At 41.7% G+C, this 23032-nt stretch overlaps 1 protein-coding gene across 1 annotated transcript in view; it reads left to right on the forward strand.

Annotated features, from left to right (window-relative positions):
* Positions 1 to 23032, forward strand: part of DOP1A (DOP1 leucine zipper like protein A) — a 2183138-nt gene that overhangs the window by 1126436 nt on the left and 1033670 nt on the right. Inside the window, exon 16 of the mRNA XM_044073353.1 lies at positions 19109 to 19383. Within this exon, the coding sequence (XP_043929288.1) occupies positions 19109 to 19383 (275 nt within the window). The remainder of the gene's footprint in view (positions 1 to 19108; positions 19384 to 23032) is intronic.

A 23032-nucleotide genomic window follows, 5' to 3' on the forward strand; every position in this document is an offset into this window, starting at 1 on the left:
CACTCTCACCTTTCCACATTTAATTACTTTTGTATATACATTATGCTTTCAAAATATCTCACCCCCTTGATTTAAATGGTGAGCCCCAAGTAATAAATAATTTCTTTATGGCCAACATTATTTTTCCTTGAACATGAAATAGCCATGTGATGATGTTAATCTTCATTCATTCCTTACAGATGGGTGTCTGTTCCATCTTCAGAACCGAGTCGGCCTTATATCAAGCTCATGCCAGCCAAAATACTCTCCGAGCTAAGCTTTACTCATAGTGCCCCTCTCCCTGTTACCTCAGACCTCGTTTGCCGAGTAGTTATCAAGATGTGTCAAGTCAGTTCTTAGCTATGTGTTTTAGAATTTTTTCTATTAAAACCTCTTTTGATAGTTTTTTTTACTAATTTTATTATATATTACTTTATTGGTTAGTCGCTAGTTTCTATACCTGTTTTAGTGCCTCCCTTTCTGTTTTCTTACCAAGTTTGGGTATTCTTAGTACCATCGCTGGTACAGGCCTTTCCCTCTATCCCCTGAGGCAATTCCTTAATACCATTGCTGGTATTCCCCCCTTTTCCTCCTTTTTATCTGTCTAGTTAACTATTTTAAAAAAAAAAAGTTTTCTTTCTTTTTCTCTGTTGATTTTGTATGTGTGTGTGTGGATTAATCTGTTTAGTGTGTCACTATTCTTGGATTGTTCTCCGCTATGTCAGAAAAGAAAGGAACAACTGGATTTAAACAGTGTGACCATTGTGGCCGCAAAATGCCAAATTCAGATGCCCATACCTCTTGTGTTTACTGCTTGGTGTTCTTCATCTATCTATACAACCTCCGTGCGAAATTTGTAAGGTTTTTAGTTCTCACACGATTAACGAGAGGAAAAAACAGCTAATACTTAAGGGCCTACTAAAAAAATTCTTTTGCAGAGGGTATTTCTGGGTCGGAGGGTTCGTCCCTTCCCAAGAAAGAACACAAATGTAAGAGCCATTAGGTTCCATCTTCACCCCATGGCACTGATTCTAAGTTTTCGGAACCGAAGGCCAAAATTGACATCATCAACTTTGGCACCAGGGTCTCAACTCCCACCCCTCCATGGTGCCGTCCTTGGTTCCAGAACTGCAAGTATCCACCTCAGTGCCACCAACGGTACTGATAAAGACTATTGCATTGACCATGCCTTTAATTACTACATCGACTCCAGTCTCCCTTTCGGCACCAAAAATATTTTACCCTACACTGGTCATTTCCCTCCCTCCCTGTGCATCTTACTAGACACGAGACCATGGTGTTGAAAGGAGAAACAGCCCCTCGGACCCAATATTCCCCCACAGCAGACCCCTTCTTTGGTCAGCAATGTAGCCACTTCTTGGAACGACCTGACTCTCCATCAGGGATATCAACTCGCTCCTCCAGCAGCCTCTCAGAATTTGATGTAGTGAGACTTCTGGACCAGCTTCTAGCAGCCAGAGAAATCACAACCCCTGTTAAACCCTCCATCCCACCCAGAGCTGAGGTTTTTTTCCCATGGACTCCTAAGTATACTCCTCCTTTGATCTCCTTAGAGGTATCGAAGTCCCTGAGACCGACGCCTCATCTGAGCGGGATGTGACTCCGGTTCCGAGGTTGTCCTTCTTGGTTCCAGCCTCCCATCCCTCTTTGGGCAGTTCAGCTTTTCAGATGATGGAGAGGGCCCATGCTTCCACAGGCACACAGATGGTTCCCTCTGTGTTCGAGTGCCATAGATTTATCCCCTTTGGTATGCAACTGACACAGTCCACCTATCGGGATGTTGAGCACAAGAGCCTCAAGATACCCTACCGCAGGGCGGCCTCTCTTCTGAGTCCTCTTCGGATGTTTCCACCGAGGAAGTACCACTCAAGAGATCATGCATAAGGAAGAATGTGGACTCCCCCAAAGAGTTCCTCATGGAAGATATGGACTACAATGAGGGGAAGGGTCCCCATGGTCACCCCCTGAGGATGTCTCCTTTGGAGACGGACTGGAAATCTTAAAACAGCGGCGAGGCTGGAAGCTCACCAACCCCTCCTCTGAGGAGTCTGTATTCTTCCAGACTTTTTGTGCTCGACCCTCCACTATTGAGTGATTCCGCCTGCAGGCGAACTAGTCCAACTCATCATGCAGCACGCATGGAAGAGTCCTGATACCATTGAACCAATCCCCAGAGACAAGACAAAATTCTGTCTCCGCTGGAAGAAAGTCCACACTGCTCCAAAGGCCTACTGGTAGGAACTATGGTGGTGGTGGCGGCCACTAAGAAATAGCTCACTGAGGAGAGCCATACTGTCCACCCCTCAAACAGAGAGTCTCGGGAGATGGAAAAGTTAGGGAAGCGAGTGTTTGCCTCATTGACCTTTGCTATTCGGTTCTTGAATTACTTGGCACACTTTACCAGGTTCCAGAGAGACGTAATCTCAGAACTCTCTGGAACCTTAGCAGGAGCAGTCTCCGACGAGGTACGCAACAAAGTTGCCTTGCAGCTTGCAACCCTGGAATCTATATGCAACTCGTCAATGTGGTTAATCTCTTTCACTACCGAAGGGGTGGCTAGAGCTGCAGGTTCAGGCATTGTCATGAGACGTCACACCTGGATGCGCCTTTGTGACTTTGCGGAACCTTTTAAGTCTTCCTTTCTTAATGCTCCAGTGAAAGCTTCTTCCCTCTTTGGCCTGAAAGTGAATGATACATTAGCCAGGTATGAAAAGGATAGCAAGACCCTGTCTGCCATGGATGTATGTTTGTCCACCCCCCCCCCAGCGGTCCTTCTCTAGGAATCGGAGGAGTAGAAAGATGTGGCACAAGAAATTCCAGGGTCCTTTCCGTGGCACATGTGGCAAGTTTACCCCCCGGGGCAGAGGGGGTAACTCATCTGGAAGACGCCCCTACAAAGGCAGAGGGGGTCCGCGTAACCATGGGTCCAGAGATTCTTTCTCTGGACAGCCCTAGCAATGCTCCTGAAGAGCGGTCCGATTGCTTTCCTCAGTAAGCAGTTGGAGGACATTTCTGTCTACACCACTCTGCCTGACAAACAATAACCACAGATTATTGGGTGCAGAATATAATTGTCAGAGGTTACCACATACCCTACAATATTTGCCCAAAGCCATTAAGGCACATTCCCGATATTCCACCCAGTCAAAGGGAAGCAGCAGCTCAAGAAGTATGAAAGCTGTTTCAAAAACAGTCATCCAATTAGTCCCACCAGACCAAATAGGATCCGGATTTTACTCTAGGTTCGTTTTAGTGCCAAAAAAAGACAGGGGACTGGAGACTGATCTTGGATCTCAGCATTCTGAACATATTTGTCAACCAAACAAAATTCTGGATGGTCATGGTTCAGTCTATCCTACCCTTCCTGGAGAAAGATGATTGGACGTGCTCAGTAGATCTTCAGGATGCATATTACCACATAAAAATGGACAAATGCTCCAGAAGATTCCTTCACTTCTGGCTGGGAGCCAATCATTACCAATTCTGGGAGCTACCCTTTGGACTCTCTACGGCCCCCACAGCGTTCACCAAATGCATGGCCGTGGTAACAGCTCACCTGAGAGTGCAAGGATTGAGTGTTTCTGTACTTAGACGATTGGCTCCTTACTACCCCCACCAAGTGTCTATTGGTTACAGCCTTACATTACACTCTAAAACTAGCAAAATACCTAGGAATCTCAATTAACAAGGAAAAATGCAAGTTGACTCATTCTGAAGCCCTGGAAAATTCATAGGAGCAACTTTCAGTACTCAGTCTTACCTAGTCTCCCTTCCAGGTCACAGATTAGAAAGACTGAGGTCCCAACTCCGAATGATACTCTCTCAAAACATAGTTCCAGCTCGGGCTGTCCTTCAGCTTCTAGGATCAATGGCAGCATCAGTTAACAATAGTTCCCCTGGCGAGACTACACATGAGACTTCTTCAATGGCTCCTACTAACACAGAGGTCCCCTTCGAATCACTCTATGTCCTTTCAGATCCACATAACAAACCGATACAAACAAGATTTCACTTGGTGGATGAAGCCAGAAAAAGACCTACGGAGTCGCCTTTTCTCCCCATCTATGCCCAAGGCCATAGTGACCACAGATGCTTCCCTGATGGGGTGGGGGGGACTTCCAGGGAAAGACAGTTCAAGGCACTTGGTCCCCTCTGGAGGCCAATCTGCATATCAGTGTTCTAGAAATGAGGGCGGTGCTTTTAGCGTTGTAAGCCTTTCAGTCTTCCCTCCCATCAGGAACAATTGCTATCCAGTCCGACAACATGTCAGTGGTCTGCTATATCAACAAACAAGAGGGAACCAAGTCCTACCCATTGTGTCAATAGGCCATGAAAATTTAGCAATGGGTGACTGTTTTCAACCGCTTTCTGATAGCAGTGCACAGTCCCGGGGATTCCAACGTGATTGCAGACAAATTGAGCAGATTCATCCTTCTGCCTCACGAGTGGTCCCTCAATTCAACCATAGTGGTAAAGATCTTCATCCATTGGGGCCAGCCTTGCTGCGGACCTATTCGCCTCTCCAGCAAATCACAAACACAGCAGCTACTTTGCCCTAATTCCCCCCACCGGGGGAGTCCCCAAGGGACACTCTAATATATGATTGGCCCAGGGGACTTATTTACGCTTTCCCTCCCCTTCCCCTGATCCCACAATTTCTAAAGAAGGGCCTTCATTTGAGAAGCAGAGTAATCCTTATTGCATCCTACTGGCCTTCACAAGTTTGGTTCCCCTTCCTTTGGCCTCACCTAGTACACCAACCATGGATTCTGATTCCAACTCCAGAATTACTGTTGCACCTGCAGGGGTTGATAAAGCCAAACATATCCAGTCTCAAGCTGACAGCTTGGTATCTCCACTTCCAGTAATTGCCAGGCAGAATAAAATTACTTCCCCTGTACGTAACATTCTTCTGGCTTCACACAAGCCATCCACCAGGAAAATTTATCTTAGCAAGTGGGAGAGATTCCTTATTTGGTCTCAACAGAAAGAACTAGACCCTTGCTCAGCTCCAGTTAGTGTGGCATTGGATTATTTGTCAAGCCTTCTTCATTCAGGTGTGGTAGCTTCCACTATTCGAGTACATCTGGCTGCGATCTCAAACTTCCACAATAGATTCCAAGACTCATCCTTAAATTCCCATTGTCTCTGTAAAGCCTTCCTGAAAGTAGTTTTGCACATCAGACCACCCTTCAAAGAACCAGTCAAACCTTGGAGTTTGACAGTAGTGCTGCAGTCCCTGACACGATCACATTTCGAACCTGCTGCCATTTGCGATATAAAGTTCTTATCCTGGAAATACCTATTTTAGTGACCATCACCTCAGCAAGACGCATATCCAAACTTCAGGTCTTGTGCATAAAATGCCCTTAATGGACTTTCATAATGACAGTGTATCACTGTGGACTAACCCTTCCTTTCTGCCCAAAGTTATTTCAGAATTGACTTTTAATCAGACAATTGACCTACCTTTTTCCAAACTTCACAAATAAAGTAGAATACTGCCTTCATTTACTGGATGTATATAGACAATTACGATTTTACCTAGACAGAACTAAACCAGTACGTAAATCCAACCAGTTATTTATTTCCTGTTTGGGACCAAATTTGGGAAACTCTGTTTCTAAGGTAACTTTATCTAAGTGGTTGAGAAATTGTATATGCTTCATCTACCAACATAATAAAATTCCTCTACCGAGCAAGGTCAAAGCACACTCAACCAGATCAGTGGCAACTTCTGTTGCTTTTCATTCAAGGGCTTCATTGGATGATATCTGTGCAGCTGCAACATGGGCTACCCCTCATACCTTTATCACTCATTACAAATTGGATTTGGTCTCCAGGGGGAGAGCATCCTTTGGTTCACTGGTACTCAGAAACATCCTTCCATAGGGCCTCCCAAGACATAAAGTAGTTCTGTCCCATCATTAAGGAATGAATGAAGATTAACATCAGATAAAGAAGTTATGTTCTTACCATAACATTCCATCTGTGTTGTTGATCTTCACTCATTTATTGCGTCCCACCCTCCTTCCCCCTCCAAGGGGCTCCTAGAGGTTTGGATCTGGTCCATATCCCGCATTAGGGGACCTGCTCAGAAAAAGCCTCTGCTTCATTTATCACTGGCAAACTCAATCTGAGGTAACAGGGATAGGGGCTCTATGGGTAAAGCTTAGCTAGAGAGTTTTTTGGCTGGCACAAGCTTGTTATAAGGCTGACTCGGTTCCAAGGATGGAACAGACACCCATCAGTAATGAATGAATGAAGATCAGCAACACAGATGGAAGGTTATGGTAAGAACATAACTTCTTTTTTAAAATTGCAGAACCACTTTTTTTGTCTGTTAAACCTGTCACAACCGTTGTGTTTCAAATTTATCTCGTACACTCGCAGCTGCAGAGAAAGATATAGTCCTTGTTAAGCATATTGTTTTCATATCTCTCAGCTGTCCACATTTTTGCCTCATACTTTTGGTCTGCTCCTTTTAAAGCATGTGTTTTTCTGGCAAATCATTGAGGATAGAATTCACTAAATAATGACAGTTGTTAGTTTAAGACTTCATATCCTTCAGAAAATGCATGGTCACACAAAACCTTATATTCTGGCAACTCTATATTTATAAGAGCAATATTTAAAATGTGTCCCTATTTTTGGGTAGGACTTCTGTAAGGTGACATACTTTTACCCTGGAGAATTTCTTAAAATGACCTAATTTGGTGGTGTTTGGTAACACTAGGCTTGGCAGAGGAGAAGACTGATTTGTGGTCACACTTAACAAGTGGTATGATGGTGCGGTATAGTGTGGGTTACAGGTGATAACTAGGTTGGTAAGGACCAGGTCAAGGATATGACAGCCTCCAGCTGGTATTAACAAAGTCCAGGAAAAATGAGAGTATCTATTTTTAGATGTATTAGTACTTGGTTAATGTAAGTCACCTCGCACTAAGGCATTTTTTTGGTTTGATATTTAACCCCTCAATGATGATAAGGTAATTGTCTTGATCTGTGAGGAACATGTATTGGAATGTGCAGCTAACAGTGAATTTAAAGTTGCATTTGTTAGGGGGGGATTTGAATCTTTAATATTTACCAGCATTAATTTCAGGTAAATCACAGTACCTAAATTGTTCATTCATCCAGAAGCCATTCTTCATTAACAGGATTTTGCAGTCCTGACAAGAAACCTTCTACATTGCTTTCTATCTGAAAAGCTGCTTTCTGCTTTTCTAAAGGCCTTTTCTTTAAGGATGGGAAAGCATCCATTTACTTCTCTGTCTTGCACAGCTTCTTAGCATTATGAAAATCTGCTCTGTTTTGCCTTGTTTCCACTGAATAATCATAATCACACCACATACTGAAAGACATGTGTGCATAAATGGGCGTGCCTTCGTTGAAGGTTGGGCGTCGAGCTGGCACCTCGGCGTTTCGTAAAAAAAAAAAAAAATCTACTCCCAGTCATTAGCGGACTGGAGTTCCGCTGTGGCGACCCCTTACCGGAAAAAGCCGAAAGACAAACAACAACAACACCACACTCTTGTTTCTGCCACCTTTATTTCTTTATGAGCCTACAGCTTTGACAGAATCCTTTCTTTAAGTTCATATGTGTAAAAACGAGCCAAGAGTTGTCTTGGGCAACTTCTCCCAGTATGATTATGAGAAAAAAATCCTGTGGGCCCCCTCAACTCCTATATTTTCTCTCAGCAGATCAGTCTATTTCCCCAACTTATCTTGAATGAACTCCACACAAGTCCATCCCTTCAGCCTTTTCAGGAATACCTGTGAAGCACTGTTTTGTTTTAAACAACTTCTGTCTTCTGTATCCATAATTTAGCTTTTAAAAGTAACATCGCTTCCAAGTTTGCTAATCAGTTGTTTCATTTCTTTCATGACCAACTCTCCCAAGTCAATCTACCAGCTGATCATAAGACCCCAGGGCTGCCTTTACGTCTTCCATGCGTTTAACATCTTTTGATAAACAAGCAGTAACACCCAACAAGCGGAGGGCCTGTACACCCCTGGAAGGGCATCATTTACACAGTAACACACACCCTAGAGGCCATTTTTTCTGTTGGAGAATGGGATTGTCTGTAAATTTATTGTGTTTCACTTACTTATTTTTTTAATTACTATATTTTTATGTTTTTGATGTAAAATAGTTCCTCTGCTTAATGTTTCAAACCTGCTGTAGTGTATGTAAATGGTGTTGGAGAAAATATTTTACATCCAGAACATAACATTTTAAGAAAATGTCCAGATATTACCTCATGTTTTGGTACCTTACTCACAAAATGTGTGTTTTGTTGGCAGTCTTTGGGATTGAAGTCACTAAATAACGATATACATTTGAGTTTCAGACTTTGTCATAGGTTGGTACTAGGCTATCAGCCCTAGGGCCTATACAAGCCTAGCCATAACAATTCCCTGGCTATTTCTTCCCACACTATTTACTTCCCTGGACCTCTGTCTAGCAGGGCGACTACGTGATCCCTGGGGTGAATTTCCTTTCTCCCATCCAATCATCAAGGTTCCTTTTGAAGAGGGCCAAAGAGGTGCTGTGCTTGACATGTATGGGCAGTCTATTCCAGAGTCTGGGGCGTCTCTGGGTCAGGAACCTATCCCTCCAGCATGTTTTGCTTATTGTGATGACAAGGATTAGATCCCTGGAGTGTGTGGCTCTGAGGGATTGGAATTTCTTTAAGTGTAGCATGTCCAACAGCTCTAGGTTTGACATGGCCTTGTATGTCCTTCAAAAAATGGATGTGAACACAAATCCTATAATTCTATCAATGTTAAAATTTTATAAGAGCAATATTTAAAATCTCTTCCTATTTTTGAGTGTCACTCACCCCCTTTGTTTTAGTCAGATTTCTTGACCTTAGAGGATGAGAGGTAAGCATACCTCTTAACCGCTGCCTGAGCTCAATTGATTTCAGTCTCTCTGCCTGTCACACAAACACAGTTCTGCTTTCATGCACACAAGCACACGTACACTCACACATGCAGAGTGAAACAAAAATACACATGCACACACACGCTTTATTTTTTTAATGTTTCTTTTAATTTTCCAGTCAACAGCAAAAGCACTGCTTAGCGACTGTAAAATAATGGCTCGATTGAGCTCTCAACCTGACTTTCATGCAGATACGCATTTACACCCATACAGACATAAAAGCACACACACCTTTCTTTCTTTTTTCTTTTCTTTTTTTTAATTTTACACTTGCTAAGCAGCAAAGGCACTGCTTAGTAAATGTAAAATAATGGCAGCTGTTAGCTTTGTTACAGTCTGAGCTCCATGGCAGCTTAATATGCTGCTGTGAAGTGTTGGACTTGTTTTTCAGCTGGTGTTTACCTGTACATTAACACCCTGTTGGAGAAGGTTCATTCTCTACTCAGAATGGCGATATACAGGTCTCCCATTCTCTAAAGTCCAGTAAACTACTATTACTTGTGTGGAGTTTTGACATTATTGCTGACAAAAATCTTTTTTTTTCTTTCATGGGTTCTATTTCCTTAATAGTCAGCAAATTCTTAGTGCTAGATTCAAGATAACCCTCCGTAGCTTGGTGTTCATCCTGTGGCAGTGCTAAACTGTTGGAATCACTTTATTTACAGTTTTTTTTTTTTTTTTGTTAGTTTCTTCATGTCATGTAAGTAGAATTAATGCACAACAAGACCACCAGAGCCTTAGAGATGAATGCATTTCAACGGTTTGTCTTATTGCATTAAATTACAGTTTTAATCTTGGAAGGAGAATGAGCTATTAAATGCTCCTCACATTTTCCATGCCCTGGCAGGAAGTCCTTCAGCTTGAGTGTTTTTTGAGTTTCTCTTTTTAACTGCTTTTGTGATTCTGGTATTCTGTAAGGTCTTAATCTACCCACCGTTCCAGTTGCTGTGTCTGTGATATATTCACAGCTTTGTTTTCTCAGGCATGTCTGTGAAGACCCCTTTATTTCTTAGAAGAATTTCTCTTGACCTCCTGTTTTTGTATTTTTGGCAAGGATTTATCTTGCTCTGTGAGTATAGATTATCTGGTGTATTTTATGAAGTTCCGTTTTTAGATTATCTGATCTATTTTATGAAGTTCAGTTTTTACTTCTTTCAATGGCTCCAGTGACATAATGTGTTAGGCTTTGCCTTTAGCATTATAGTTCATTGCATTTTTCTTTCAGTCATCTTAAATTGCTTCATGCCACTTTATCAAGACTTTGCTCTGTGTGGAAGGCTCTAGTCCTAATACTTGGTCTGAGTTAGATTCTGCAAGATGGGTATTTTTTTATAAACTCATTTTTTCATCTCTTGTATTTTATAATCTCTTAACCAAACTAGAAACCACCTATAACAAGACAGACAGATTTGTAGCCAGTAATAGCTACAAATCCCATCATTGTATATTCCTGAAAATCTTAAGATGGCCTGAGCTCCCCCACATGCTTCAAATATCACAACTACAAATTGCACACAGCATCCTAAATAGCCCCAACTCCTGCCCTACCCTTAATCCATAATTACACCCTACACACCCAATCATCACCTCAGGAGAACACAACAAAACCTTCTGCAGGTGACCAAGCCAATAGAGTCATTCAATTGCATACTCATGGAACAAACTTCCGCTGTCCCTCTGCACCACTAAAAAAAGTGGTGAATTCAAAAAGCAACTAAAATTTCATTTCCAACATGCATGGCTCTGTACTTGTCAGTAAATTACCTAATGAATTTTTCTTCTCTGAATTAACATATCTGCCTGGTATCTACCTAAACTATCTACATATATTACTCTGTCTGCACTTAGTACCTATGCTATTAAATGCATCTTTATTGTACTATGTCATGATGTTACTCTGAATTTTTTTTTAATTTTAGGCATTGCTACATTCCTTGTAAATAACTTAATGCTAACCAAATTTCACAAACATATTACTACTGCATTCTCCAAAATCCTGTACTTTTGCCTTGTATATATTCATATTGTATATTTCTCTCTGTTTTTGTACTGTCACGTATCTTACAACTTGAATTGTTAGGTTTTTCATATTTTTTAATTACTTTCCTGGAGCTTTTCTCCTTGGGTCTCCACTGAAAAATGGCATTCTTGTCCCAGTCTGATTAACCCGGTTAACAAATGTAAAAAATAAATACATTTTCTGCATGTGCTGCTTCACTGTCTGCATAACCAGAACCATTACTTGATCATCTGGCACACCGGACAGCTCTTCAGCCTGGCTCCCACCTCAACCCAAAGTTGAAGATCAAAAATGAAAAAAATGTCTTCCAGTCATATAAAAATTTAAACTTTTGCAAACTAAACTGTAGAAAGCTGGTTGTTAACAGTTACTAATATGCTGTACTCCATGATTGTAATATTGTCTTTCATTAAAGATGACAAGATGTTATCTGCAATGAATGCCAGTACTGCATTAGTGCCTCATCAGCAACTGCTTACTGTGTACGTCCCCTAACAACTTGCCTTTTTTGACCCACCCCATCACAATTTTTCATGGTGTTTTCTCTCAAATTTACTTGGCAACATCCCTCTGAAATGCCTACTGTAAACCCATTGAAAGCTTGTGGAATCTGTCCAGTTGCACACAGTGATTTGTGTAACTGGTTGCTTGTTTTTACTGTCTGCATCATTAAATTTCCCTAACATTTATTTCAATGTTTTATTGAATTTCTCTACTTATTCCATCAGTCTCCAGAGGGTAGACTGATGTGTTCAGCTAATTGAGTTCAGACAGTGGCAAAACTAATGCTGTACTCTTGAAATAACAGGTGCATCTTGGTCAGTAAGTATCTCTTTAGGAATATCCATGCCGGATAATAACAGTACCAGATGTTCTTCAGTGTTGCCGTACTGATTCTTGGGTCTTCCTGACATGTAGAAGCCCTCGACTGACTGGATTTCCAGTGTCTCTGTATCATCCATAGCTGATGGACATCTGAGGAATGACATCTGGGCGTCAGGGTATAAGAAGGGTGTTTAATGTCACCATCTGCTGTTCTTTCTAGCTGTGCAGTCCAATGCGTTTCATCGTGTGTATTATATACTTGGAGTCTGTTGGTCGGCTCACTTTTCCAAGACGTTCTACAATCTATCAGTCAGATAAGTTGGGTTTTTCCTCTTCTAATTAATACTTAAAAGGTTAATAATTGACGCTTGGGAAGCAAATCCTACATAGATTTTCATTCTTTGTGTCTTCTCTTTGGAACTCAACATGTCATCTCTAGTTGCCCTGATTGTGCTAAATTATGAGCAAAGACTCTTAAATGCAGAGCTGAAGTCCTTGCAAAAATACTGAGAGAATATTGCTGAGACTTTTACCAATGCCACTAAATCAGCCAATGACTATGGAGAGGTGCCTTCGCAGATCTCTGGTCCAGTGACTGCTAGGTCCAAGCCCTCTTCCACAACCGCTTGGGAAGTCGCCATTGCTTCAGACCTTTTTTCCACTTCTTCCACATTAACTTAGACATCCGTTGGGTTTGAGGTTGCTCTACAGGCTTCGGCTTCTGATGTTTGTGTTGCTGACACCAACAGAGACAAATTATGTTTTTCAGCTTTGGAACCCAAACCTGAGGTCACAACCAGATGAATGTACTCTCAGTTTATCTTGTCTAAATGAACACCAAACCTAAAAGAAAGGTCAGCCTACCACTGTCATCCCCTCAGCCCTCAGCCACTCGAGCTCAGATCAAAGCACAGGACCTGTTGAAAATAGCCCAGGAATTCATGGCCTTCATGAAATCCAGGGTACCTAGCCACACTCAGACCACTGCCCTTGAAGCCTCCCCCTCCAAAAGGCATAGGAATGTGACTTTTCAAGAAGAATCTGATTCCTCAGACTCTGAAGATGAGGAGGAGTTGTCTTACTGTGAGCACATCTCACCCCAACCCTGTCCTGACTCAGACTCAGATGATAGCTTTTCTTTTGCTTCTTCTCCAGAGTACCTCTCCTTTGGGGGTACCCTTCATAAAGTGAAATAAGTTTTTAATTGAGAAAGCAAATGGTTCTTGCAGGCTCAAACTCATTATAGGGAGCTCCTGCATTTACTATCCACCTGACCCACTAACTATCCTTTCAGTGCATGTAGTATTTGATGACATCTTTGAAGACTTTTCTTTACACCCTGACTCACTACCACCTGATCCCAGGAAACCTGATCATTTTTGTAGAGCATTTGACTCTCACAAGCACGTTTGTAAGAACCCTAAAGCTGACCCCACAGTGGTTTCTACAGAATCTAGTAAAGGGGCACTAAAGAGTGCTACTGGACACCCTTTGCCCAATGATAGGGAAAGTAGACTTTTAGAGAGATTTGACAAAAAAAGCTTATTACCTCAGCAACCCTATCTAGAGTGCACTTAATTGCCATATTTACATGTTGAAGTATCTAGAATCCCTACAAGACCTACTCATTGCTAAGACAGAGACAATTTCTGACAAAATCTTATCTAAGAAAATTCAGACGATTGCCACAGCATCCTTAAAGGACTCCAGATATTCTTTGAAATGTGGGTATGATGCAGACCAGGACCCGCAGGCTGTCATTTGCAGCCATGCCTGGCTCCAGACACAACCTCTCTCAGACCATGTGAAGGCCAAACTCCTGGATGCTCCTCTAAACAAAGAGTTCCTTTTTGGACCCTCAGCTGAAAAGGTATTTAAGAAGCTGGACAAAAAAGGAAAACAAATCACGACAGTGAAGGAGTTTTGCCTTTCCCCTATACATTGGCATAATAGACATTACCCTTCCAAACTGTGGACAAGACAAAGGGAGGCCTACCCGTGTCAAGAGATCCAGACAGTCTAGGAGGTGGCAATCGGATCAAACCCAGAGACCAGGAAGGTTCAAAGAGCTCACCCATCAAAGAAAACAGTTGTGACTATGCTCAACCTCTGACCCCTCCTCCTCTACTCACTCCCCCCCCCCCCCAAAGCTCTGGCAGGCAGACTGTCTTCCTTTATACATTAATGGAAGCTCATCACCAAAGACCAGTCGATACTCTGCATCATAGAATGAGGTTACTGCATTCAGTTCAGGGAAATCCACATCCTCCTTTTCAATGCATGCCACCCCCCTCAAAAAAAAAGTGCAGGAGAGCCTCAACAACAAGGTTTCATTCAGCCTGCTCATCCAGGTTAGGTGGGAAAAAGCTTCTACTCAAGGATTTTTCTTGTCCCAAGAAAAGAAGGTACCGGGAGACCTATCTTGGCTCTGTCAAGACTAAACAAGTTCCATTATATTCCAAAATTCAAAATGCTAGCATTGCAGAAATTGCTTCCCATGATTTTCCAGAATGCCTCCATAGTTACTGTATTGTAGACAGTCACAGAAATTACCTGCGTTTTGTGACAGCACATTTACACTACCAGTTCTGTGCTTTACCATTAGGTTTGTGTAGTGTTCGCAGAGTATTCACCAAGTGCCTAGTTTTACTTATAGCCCATTGCAAACTCTAGGGGTGTATATTTACCCTTACCTGGACTGTCTTATTCAGACAAAATCCACAACCGAGACTGTAAATGGCTTGAAGGCCACCATAAACTGCTTACAAAATGTAGGTCTCATTTTAAACCTCCACAAGTCCCAGAGTCTGCCCCAGGCAAGGATTTTTTTCTTGGGGGCATTCATAGATTCTGTGCAGCAAAAATCTTTCCTCTACTAGGACAAGATATCTTGTCAAACTATCTGACCAACTTACTGTCAAAGCAACAAATGTCAGCAAGGGAATTTCTTAGGATCTTGGGTTATGTGGCATCCTGTACACTCATGATCCCCAGTGAAGCTACACATGAGAAAACTTCAATGGTTCCAAAAAAATACCCGAGACAGCTCGCTCAACCACTGAAAACTCTCGTGCCTCTTCCATGCTTAACAAGGTGCTACTGTGGTGAAAAAATGCCATTGTACAAAATCCAGGGGCAAAGACAATCACCACAGACAGTTTAGATATAGATATAGCCTGAGGAACTCACCTAGGCTCCATGAAGGTGCAGAGATCCAGACACCAGACCAGAGGATGCTGAATGTAATCCAAAAATATATGCTAGTAGTTTACTTGGTCACAAAAGCTTTTCAATACAATTTGACCACATGAACTTCACAGATTTGGACAGACAACACAACAGTAATGTGGTACATAAACAAGGTGGTACCCTCTCCTATACCATGTGCAGTCTTGCAGTGAAGATTTGTATGTCGGCACTGGAACTAAGACTTACACTTGCAGCATCCTTTATCCCAGGGTAGAACAATACCCTAGCAGACTTTTTAAACAGGATTCTCTTAGACCCCAGTGAATGGATGCTGAAGAGAGAAATTTTCCTGGAATTAACCTTACAGTTGGAATTCCCCTCAATTGATCTTTTTGCCTCTCACTAAAACAGACAACTCCAGAGGTTTGGCTCCAGAATCCAACAGACAGGGACAGGAGAATGAACACCTATTCGTATATACTTTTCCATCTTTAACCTCTGATTCCTAGGATCCTAATAAAAAAATCAGGTTGGACAGGCCAGGCATGATTCTTATAGACCTTTTCTAGCCAAGACAACTCTGGTTCTCCCTCCCTTTGCCTCTCAGTGAGGGAGATTCTTCATCATACCTCTGGAAATTGATCTCCTCAACCAGGTCAAGGGCTTTGTATTCCATCCTTACCTGGCCACATTCAAACTGACAGCCCGGAGAATTGCGTCTTGACACCAAAAAATGTAAACTACTCTTCTGAAGTGTTAACTGTCCTGAAGGAGACAAGGAAACCCACCTCCAGAAAATCACAATTACCTAAATGGAAAAGATTCTACATGTGGTGCCACAGCAGCAACACCAGAACCTCCCTCGGGTAGATAATAATGTAGTCCTGGAATACCTATCAGGTTTGCTTAGTCAGGGCCTTTCTTACTTGAGTTTTAAGGTACATGCTTTTGTCATCTCAGCTTGCCTTTCCTGTTCCTCTCCTATGTATTCCCTCCTCCACCTAAAGATATTCTTGAAAGGAGTCATTCACTTAAGACCTCTCAGAAGGAGCCTGGTTCCTACTTGGCATCTTAACTTTATGCTAGAAAAACTCACTTTGCCTTCCTTTGAGCCAGCAGCATGTACCCCCTGAACAGATGCTCACTTGGAAGACCACATTACTAATACTTATCATCTCAGCAAGGTGGGTCTCTGAGCTACAAGCCCTTGTGTGCAAAGAGCTTTTCACTGTCTTTCACAGGGCTAGGATAACTCTCACAACTAACCCATCCTTTATGCCCAAGGTGATATCAGAACTTTCTTTAAACCAGGCTATCCATCTTCCATTCACAATCCACAGAACAAATTCTGCATTTTCTGGATGTGCACTGGAAGATCAAGTACTATCTAGACAGGGCGAAAACCACAAATGGAGCAGAGCAGTTGCTAGTGGCTTTGGCAGATCTGTCTCCAAACAAACCATCTCCAAATGGATAGCCCATTGCATTAAGTTCTGTTACACTCACCATTGCAAACCTGTACCTGTTCATGTGAAAGTCCATTCCAACAGGCTTAGGGCAATTACCACTGCTTTCCTCAAAGAGGTTCCTACCCAGGCCATCCTAGAAGCTGCCACTTGGAACTTAGAGCACAGATTTGCTAAACACTACCATCTAAGCATTGCCTCAAGGGCTAGAGCAGTGCTTGCTACTTCCATACTTGAAAATTTGCTTTCCTAGGGCCCAACAGATTATTTACCACCCAGCCTGTAGCTTTGGAGTCATCCTATTACAGTGCTGACAATGAAGAACATAGTACATTTTACCATAATTGTAAATGTTTGAGGAGATCAGTGTTTCAGTACAAATTCCCGCTATCCAGCTCTCCCCATCTGCTGACCCTCAGCAAGGGGGAGAGGGGATTTCTGCAGATAGCTCCATGCTTCATCATCATCCCCTCCTTTCCTTTATTGCCTAATACTTACACTCTCAAACTCAAGACATCTGGAAAGGTTGTGCTGTCCTCAGACAACAGACTGATTTTCAATACCTAGAAAGACCTGAAGATGGTACTGATGAATGCCTTTCTTATCCCCTGACTTCAGAATGCTGGTTCTCAGATATATGTAAGCTAGGGATGACTCAAAGACCTTTCCCACTTTTAATGTGACCTATACCTGTACAATTCAACTGAAAAACAAACAAATCTGTTAGGGGAAAAATATAAAAAATAAAAATGTATAATATGCTGGTTGCATAAGTGTGCTCACCCTTAAACTAATACTTGGGTAGGAGTCTATCAGCATGGCACATCTTGACTTGGCAATATTTGCCCACTCTTCCTTGCAAAAGTGCTCCAAATCCGTAAGATTGCGAGGGCATCTCTTGTGCACAGCCCTCTTCAGGTCACCCCACAGATTTTCTATTGGATTTAGGTCTGGGCTCTGGCTGGACCATTCCAAAACTTTAATTTGCTTCTGGTGAAGCCATTCTTTTGTTGATTTGGATGTATGCTTGGGGTCATTGTTGTGTTGAAAGGTGAAATTCCTCTTCATTTTCAGCTTTCTAGCAGACACCTGAAGGTTTGGGCCCAAAAGTGACTGGTATATGGAACTGTTCATAATTCCCTCCACCTTGACTAAAAGCCCCAGTTCCAGCTGAAGAAAAGCAACCCCAAAGCATGATAATGCTTAACCGTGGGGATGGTGTTCTTTTGGTGATGCAAAGTATTGTTTTTGTTCCAAACGTACATTTTGGAATTGTGGCCAAAAAGTTAAACCTTGGGCTCATCAGGCCATAACACATTTCCCACATGCTTTTGTTAGACTTGATGTATTGTTTTGCAAATTTTAACTGGGCCTGGATGTTTTTCTGTGTAAGAAAAGACTTCCGTCTTGCAACCCTACTGCATAGTCCAGACATATGGAGAATATGGGAGATTGTTGTCACGTGTAGTACACAACCAGTACTTGCCAGAAATTCCTGCAGCTCCTTCAGTGTTGCTGTAGGTCTCTTGGCAGCCTCCTTGACCAGTTTTCGTCTTGTCTTTTCATCAATTTTGGAGGGACATCCAGTTCTTTGCAATGTCACTGTTGTCCCATATTTTCTCCACTTTTTGATGACTGTCTTCACTGTGTTCAATGGTATATCTAATGCTGTGGGAATTTTTTTGTACTCCTCTCCTGACTGATACCATTTAACAATGAGATCCTTTGATGCTTTGTAAGCTCTCTGTGAACCATGACTTTTTCTGTAGCAGGCAACTGAGTAAATGTCAGGAAAATGCTACTAGGGCAGCTGAACTTTATTTGGAGTTAATCAGTCTCTTTAATTGATGGCAGGTGTGTACCCAAGACGACTGATTGTTGTAATTAAATCAAAAGGTGCTTCAACAAAGTATTCGTTTAAGGGTGTGCACACACACAACAAAGTATTAGTTTAAGGGTGTGCACACTTATGTAACCAGTTTATTGTATTTTTTTTTATTTTTTATAGTTTTCCCCTAACAGATTTGTTTGTTTTTCAATTGAATTGTACAGGTTATAGGTCACGTTAAGGGTGGGAAAAGTTTTGAAATGATTTATTGTGGTCTCATTTTTTATATCACAAAAACCTGGCATTTTAACAGGGGTGTGTACACTTTTTATATCCACTGTATGTTCTTTACTGTATGATTGGAAGCAGGGACTTCTTTTTTAAAGTAAACCACATGTACAAAAATATCTGACAGAACTACAAATGTAATTTACTCATATGAAAAAATTACATTACGATGTGGGGAATATGCTGGTTTTACCTGTGAAATATGTATACTTCTTGATTCAATGCTGAAAGGCTGCAATGAAGTCAGTATTCTGTACAGCCATTATTATACACATGAACAGTTTCAGTGTTTCTTGCTAATTAGAATTTCTGTCTATATATTTTGATGGGTATATTTTTACATTTGTAAGTAAACTAGCTAGATGAATTGAAGTAGAAGTGATTGTTGTATTGAAACTTTGACGGATCAGAAATTGCTTTATTTTAAAATATGCCTGTGGCTGACGGTTCAAAAAGTGCTTTATTTTAAAATATGCCTGTGGCCTTTTCATTAAAGCATTCTTTGGGTACACTAACTTGTCTTTTTTTTCTCTTGATCATAGAATGCAAACAGGAGCAGCCTCCTCTCTGGCTTCAGACCCTTATGAGTGTTTGCTGTTTCGCAAAAGATTTCAGTGTCCAAAGTGTTGCTATTTCTTTAGTGATGGACCTAGTTGGGCTAACCCAATCAGTTGCTGTGGTTACTGGAGAAAGTGTGAACAGCAGTGAGACGACACACCCTCTGAGCCCAAGTCAGGGAAGAGTAGCTGTAGTGATCAGACCACCTCTTACAGAAGGGAATATACTATTTATGGCTGAAAGAACATCATTTTTCAAGGTACTGTGGACATTTGAAGAAGATAACAGTATAAATTATGTGACTGTAAGGTAAAACAAATGGAAGTAGAAGATGTTCTGGATTAGTGTCCTTAGTATAGAGAAATACTGTCTTATCTTCTGGATGATACAAAAGTCTTCCTTCCTTAGTGTTGACTCCAGTGTACATCTGTGAGTCTTTGTTGGTACTCCTGTGTGGTTGCACATCCTTTGTTACTACTTTGAAGAGATTATATTGAATAATTCTTTTCTTTCTCCATGGTAGTCATATTCCATACCAGTATTGAGGTCCTTTTGAAGTTAGGGGATTGTGATTAACCCAAGTTTGGATGTAATGTCTTCATTTGACTTCTTTGCTAGTAATGATGTGCTGTTTGTGACTTTGTCATTTATATTATGCCTGGTGCAGGAACGTCAGATAAGTAAGTCACTAATGCATTTAAATGAGTTCTCACCATAAGAATAAATATTTTAAGTCCCATTCCTGAATTGGGCATTCATTTCTTTATTCTTCTCAGTTTAATTTAGTTGGTTCTTTTTTCATGGTTCACCTTTTCTCATCTTCCACTTTGTTGTCATTTTACTGTCTGCCTTATCCTGGTATGCTTCCAAACCAATCTCCCATGTATTTTTACTTGGCCCTAGTCAGAAGTTTCTGGATGGCGTTCTGTGGTTCCTTCACTGGATATTCATTTTTCAAATATATTATAGAATGAAAAATTGAAGTGTTTTGCATGAGCTTCATAACAGGCCAAGACTAGTTTCTTTTCAGCCTCTTGGCTTGATGGAGGCCATAATTTTCAAGGACATGGAGAGACTTCCATCTACTCTCACTGTATTAAGTGTTTGTTGACATTTTTGCACAGGTGTGTAATCCTTTCCATCAAGAACAGACAAAGCTGTGAGAATTGATTAATCTAATGTGCTGTATTTATTCCAAGAGTTTCAAGTTTGCTTCTTTTTTTTGTGAGAAGGAGTCATATAGCTGTACTTTCCGTAATTCTCTTATACAAATCTGGTTCCTAAAGTGAAGATTTTTTTTGTATTGTTTTCACCCTCATAGCCTTCCCTCGATCAGACAATGTCGTGTTGGGGGGGATATCCAGGTAGCCATGAGGGTTTCTTTGTGTTTTCCCTAGCCAGCAGCCCAGTAATGAGAACATTTTCTTATTTTGACCTAACCCTCCCCCTGGTGATAATGTGAATACTTGTGTCTTTGCAAGGGCCACTTGTGCCCCATTGGATGCACCTGAGTGTTTCTCCACATGTGCTGACAGGAGCTACCATTATCCGATTAAACGGCTATATCCACATTTACCTGGCATTAACTCCCCACGCACATCAAGATATGAGCACTGTCCAGTCAAGGCCCTGTCACTAGAAAAGATGTGTGAGCTGTGCCAGAAACACTATACTTGACTCCAGGATGGGCATACCCATCCTCCCCACCTGTGCCATCAAGCTTCCGAGCCACTAGTCAGAACTAAACATATTTCTGTTTTTCTGTTTGTTTAAAAAAACATATTTCATACATTGTGCTTCCTTGGGAATGTTTTATTAACATTAGGCATCTGTCATGAGGACTGAGTTATTACTGTCAGCATGTGCAGCCCGTGATAATTTAGCCTCAGGAAAGCCCCATTAAATTCAGTTAGCCATTTGATATTTGCACTTATATCTACTACAGACTTCATTGTTGAAATCATTTTGTTTGGTAGCCCTAGATAAGCAAAATTGTTTAATTTTTTTTCTTAACCCAGTAGCACTAATAAACAGTCTTGTGAATGGTGCTGTCTGCATGGTACTGAAATCACATAATTTGTAAACAGTAGTCTTGTTATGTGCCTCCATTACTGTGGTGCACTCATCTGAGTCACTGAAATTAAGCATGTTGAAACCTAATCACAAAATTAAGTGCAGTGCATAGTAGTGCATTTATTTAATTGTGTTCAGAATAGTAGGCATCCTTCAATCCCAAAGACTCATGGGTTTGCACCTGTATTGGACTGATTTGAGCAGCATCTTCTGTGGCTCTGCAATCTAGTTTGGGAGTGGCTGTCCTTTCCATAGTTTGTGCATCAGTAGGCAGATGTCAGTCTGGTATAATGGACATGGATCTTCCTGAGGGGCCTTCTTATCCTCTGCTCTCTTTGCCGAGGTGGTTTCACATATAGTGAGAGCTTCCTTCACTTCCTGTTTCCAGGCAGTCTTGTCTGAGGCGAGGGAATACCAGTCGTTCACTCTGATGGAGAAAGCACTGAGGTCATGTTTACATATGTCCGTGCAGCCAAGATCACCCTTTTGGCCTCTTTCTAGACTCCAGCTCTCCAAAAAGGAGGTCTTTTAGTATTTGGCCATGTGTCATTTGTGACACATGACCCAACCAGTGCATATGTCTCTGTTTCAGGAGGGTGAACATGGAGGTGGTGCCCGTCCTCTCAAGCACTACGCTGTTAGGGATCTTGTCCTGCCATGAGATACCAAGTATGCACCTAAGGTAGCCCATATGGAATGCATTGAGTTGCTATTCCTGTTTTGAGTGCAGATTCCATATTTCACTTCATACAGTGATGTACTCAAAACACAGACTGTATAAACCTGCACCTTAGTGTGCCCAATGAGCTTATTATTAGCCCAAACTCTCTTTCTCAGCCTGAAAAATGTTGTGGCTGCTTTTCCAATGCACTTGTTGATCTTGCTGTCAAGCGACAAGTTGTCAGATATTGTAGAGCGTAGGTACATGAACTCAAGGACAACCTGCAGCTCATAGTCACTCACCATGATTGATGGTTCACTGCCCACATTTTGGCCCATCACCTGGGTCTTCTTTGAGTTGATCACGAGGCCAAAGTCCATACATGCATCCACACGAGTCATGAGTGACTGAAATTATTGCTGAGTTTGAGCCAGAGTAGCTGTGTCATCAGCAAACAGGAACTCCGTTCAACACTTCCTAAGCACCCTGCTCTTTTGATCTAAGTCTCAACAGTTTGAAGAAGTTGCCATCTATTCTGGTTCAGAGAAAGATACCCTCTCTAGCAGTTCCAAAAGCAAATTTTACCAGAACTCAAAAGAAGATAGCAAACTATGTTGGAGCTAGTACACACCCCTGGTTTACTCTACTGAGAATCTTGAAAGGTTCAGATGTGGATCCATCGTACATGATGGTCCCCTTCATGCCTTCATGGAAGGCCTTGATAATGCTAAGCAATATTGGAGGACAGATGATTTTTGCCAGAATTGCAAACATACCTTACCTACTGACAAAGTCAAATGCCTTGGTCAGATCAATGAAGGCAATATACAGAGTTTTGTTCTGCTCCCTGCACTTTATCTTGTAGTTGCCTAACAGAAAACCATGTCTACAGTAGTCCGTCCAGCTCTGAACCCACACTGAGACTCTGGGTAAACTCTCTCTGCAAGAATGTGGAGCCTCTTCAGGACAACACATGCAAACAGCTTCCCAGCAACAGGGAGATGCCATGATAGTTGTTAACAATCATTTTTGTCACCCTTACTCTTATAGATAGTAACTATGTTAGCATCTCTCATATCTTTCAGTACACTATCTTCTCTCCAGCATTGGCAGAGTATTGCATGCAGCTCTGAGATTAGGGTACTGCTAGCACATTTAAGGATTTCAGAGGGAA

The sequence above is a fragment of the Protopterus annectens genome, chromosome 1.part1 (genome assembly GCF_019279795.1).
Source record: "Protopterus annectens isolate FY-2018-M chromosome 1.part1, PAN1.0, whole genome shotgun sequence".
NCBI classification, from domain to species: Eukaryota; Metazoa; Chordata; order Ceratodontiformes; family Protopteridae; genus Protopterus; species Protopterus annectens.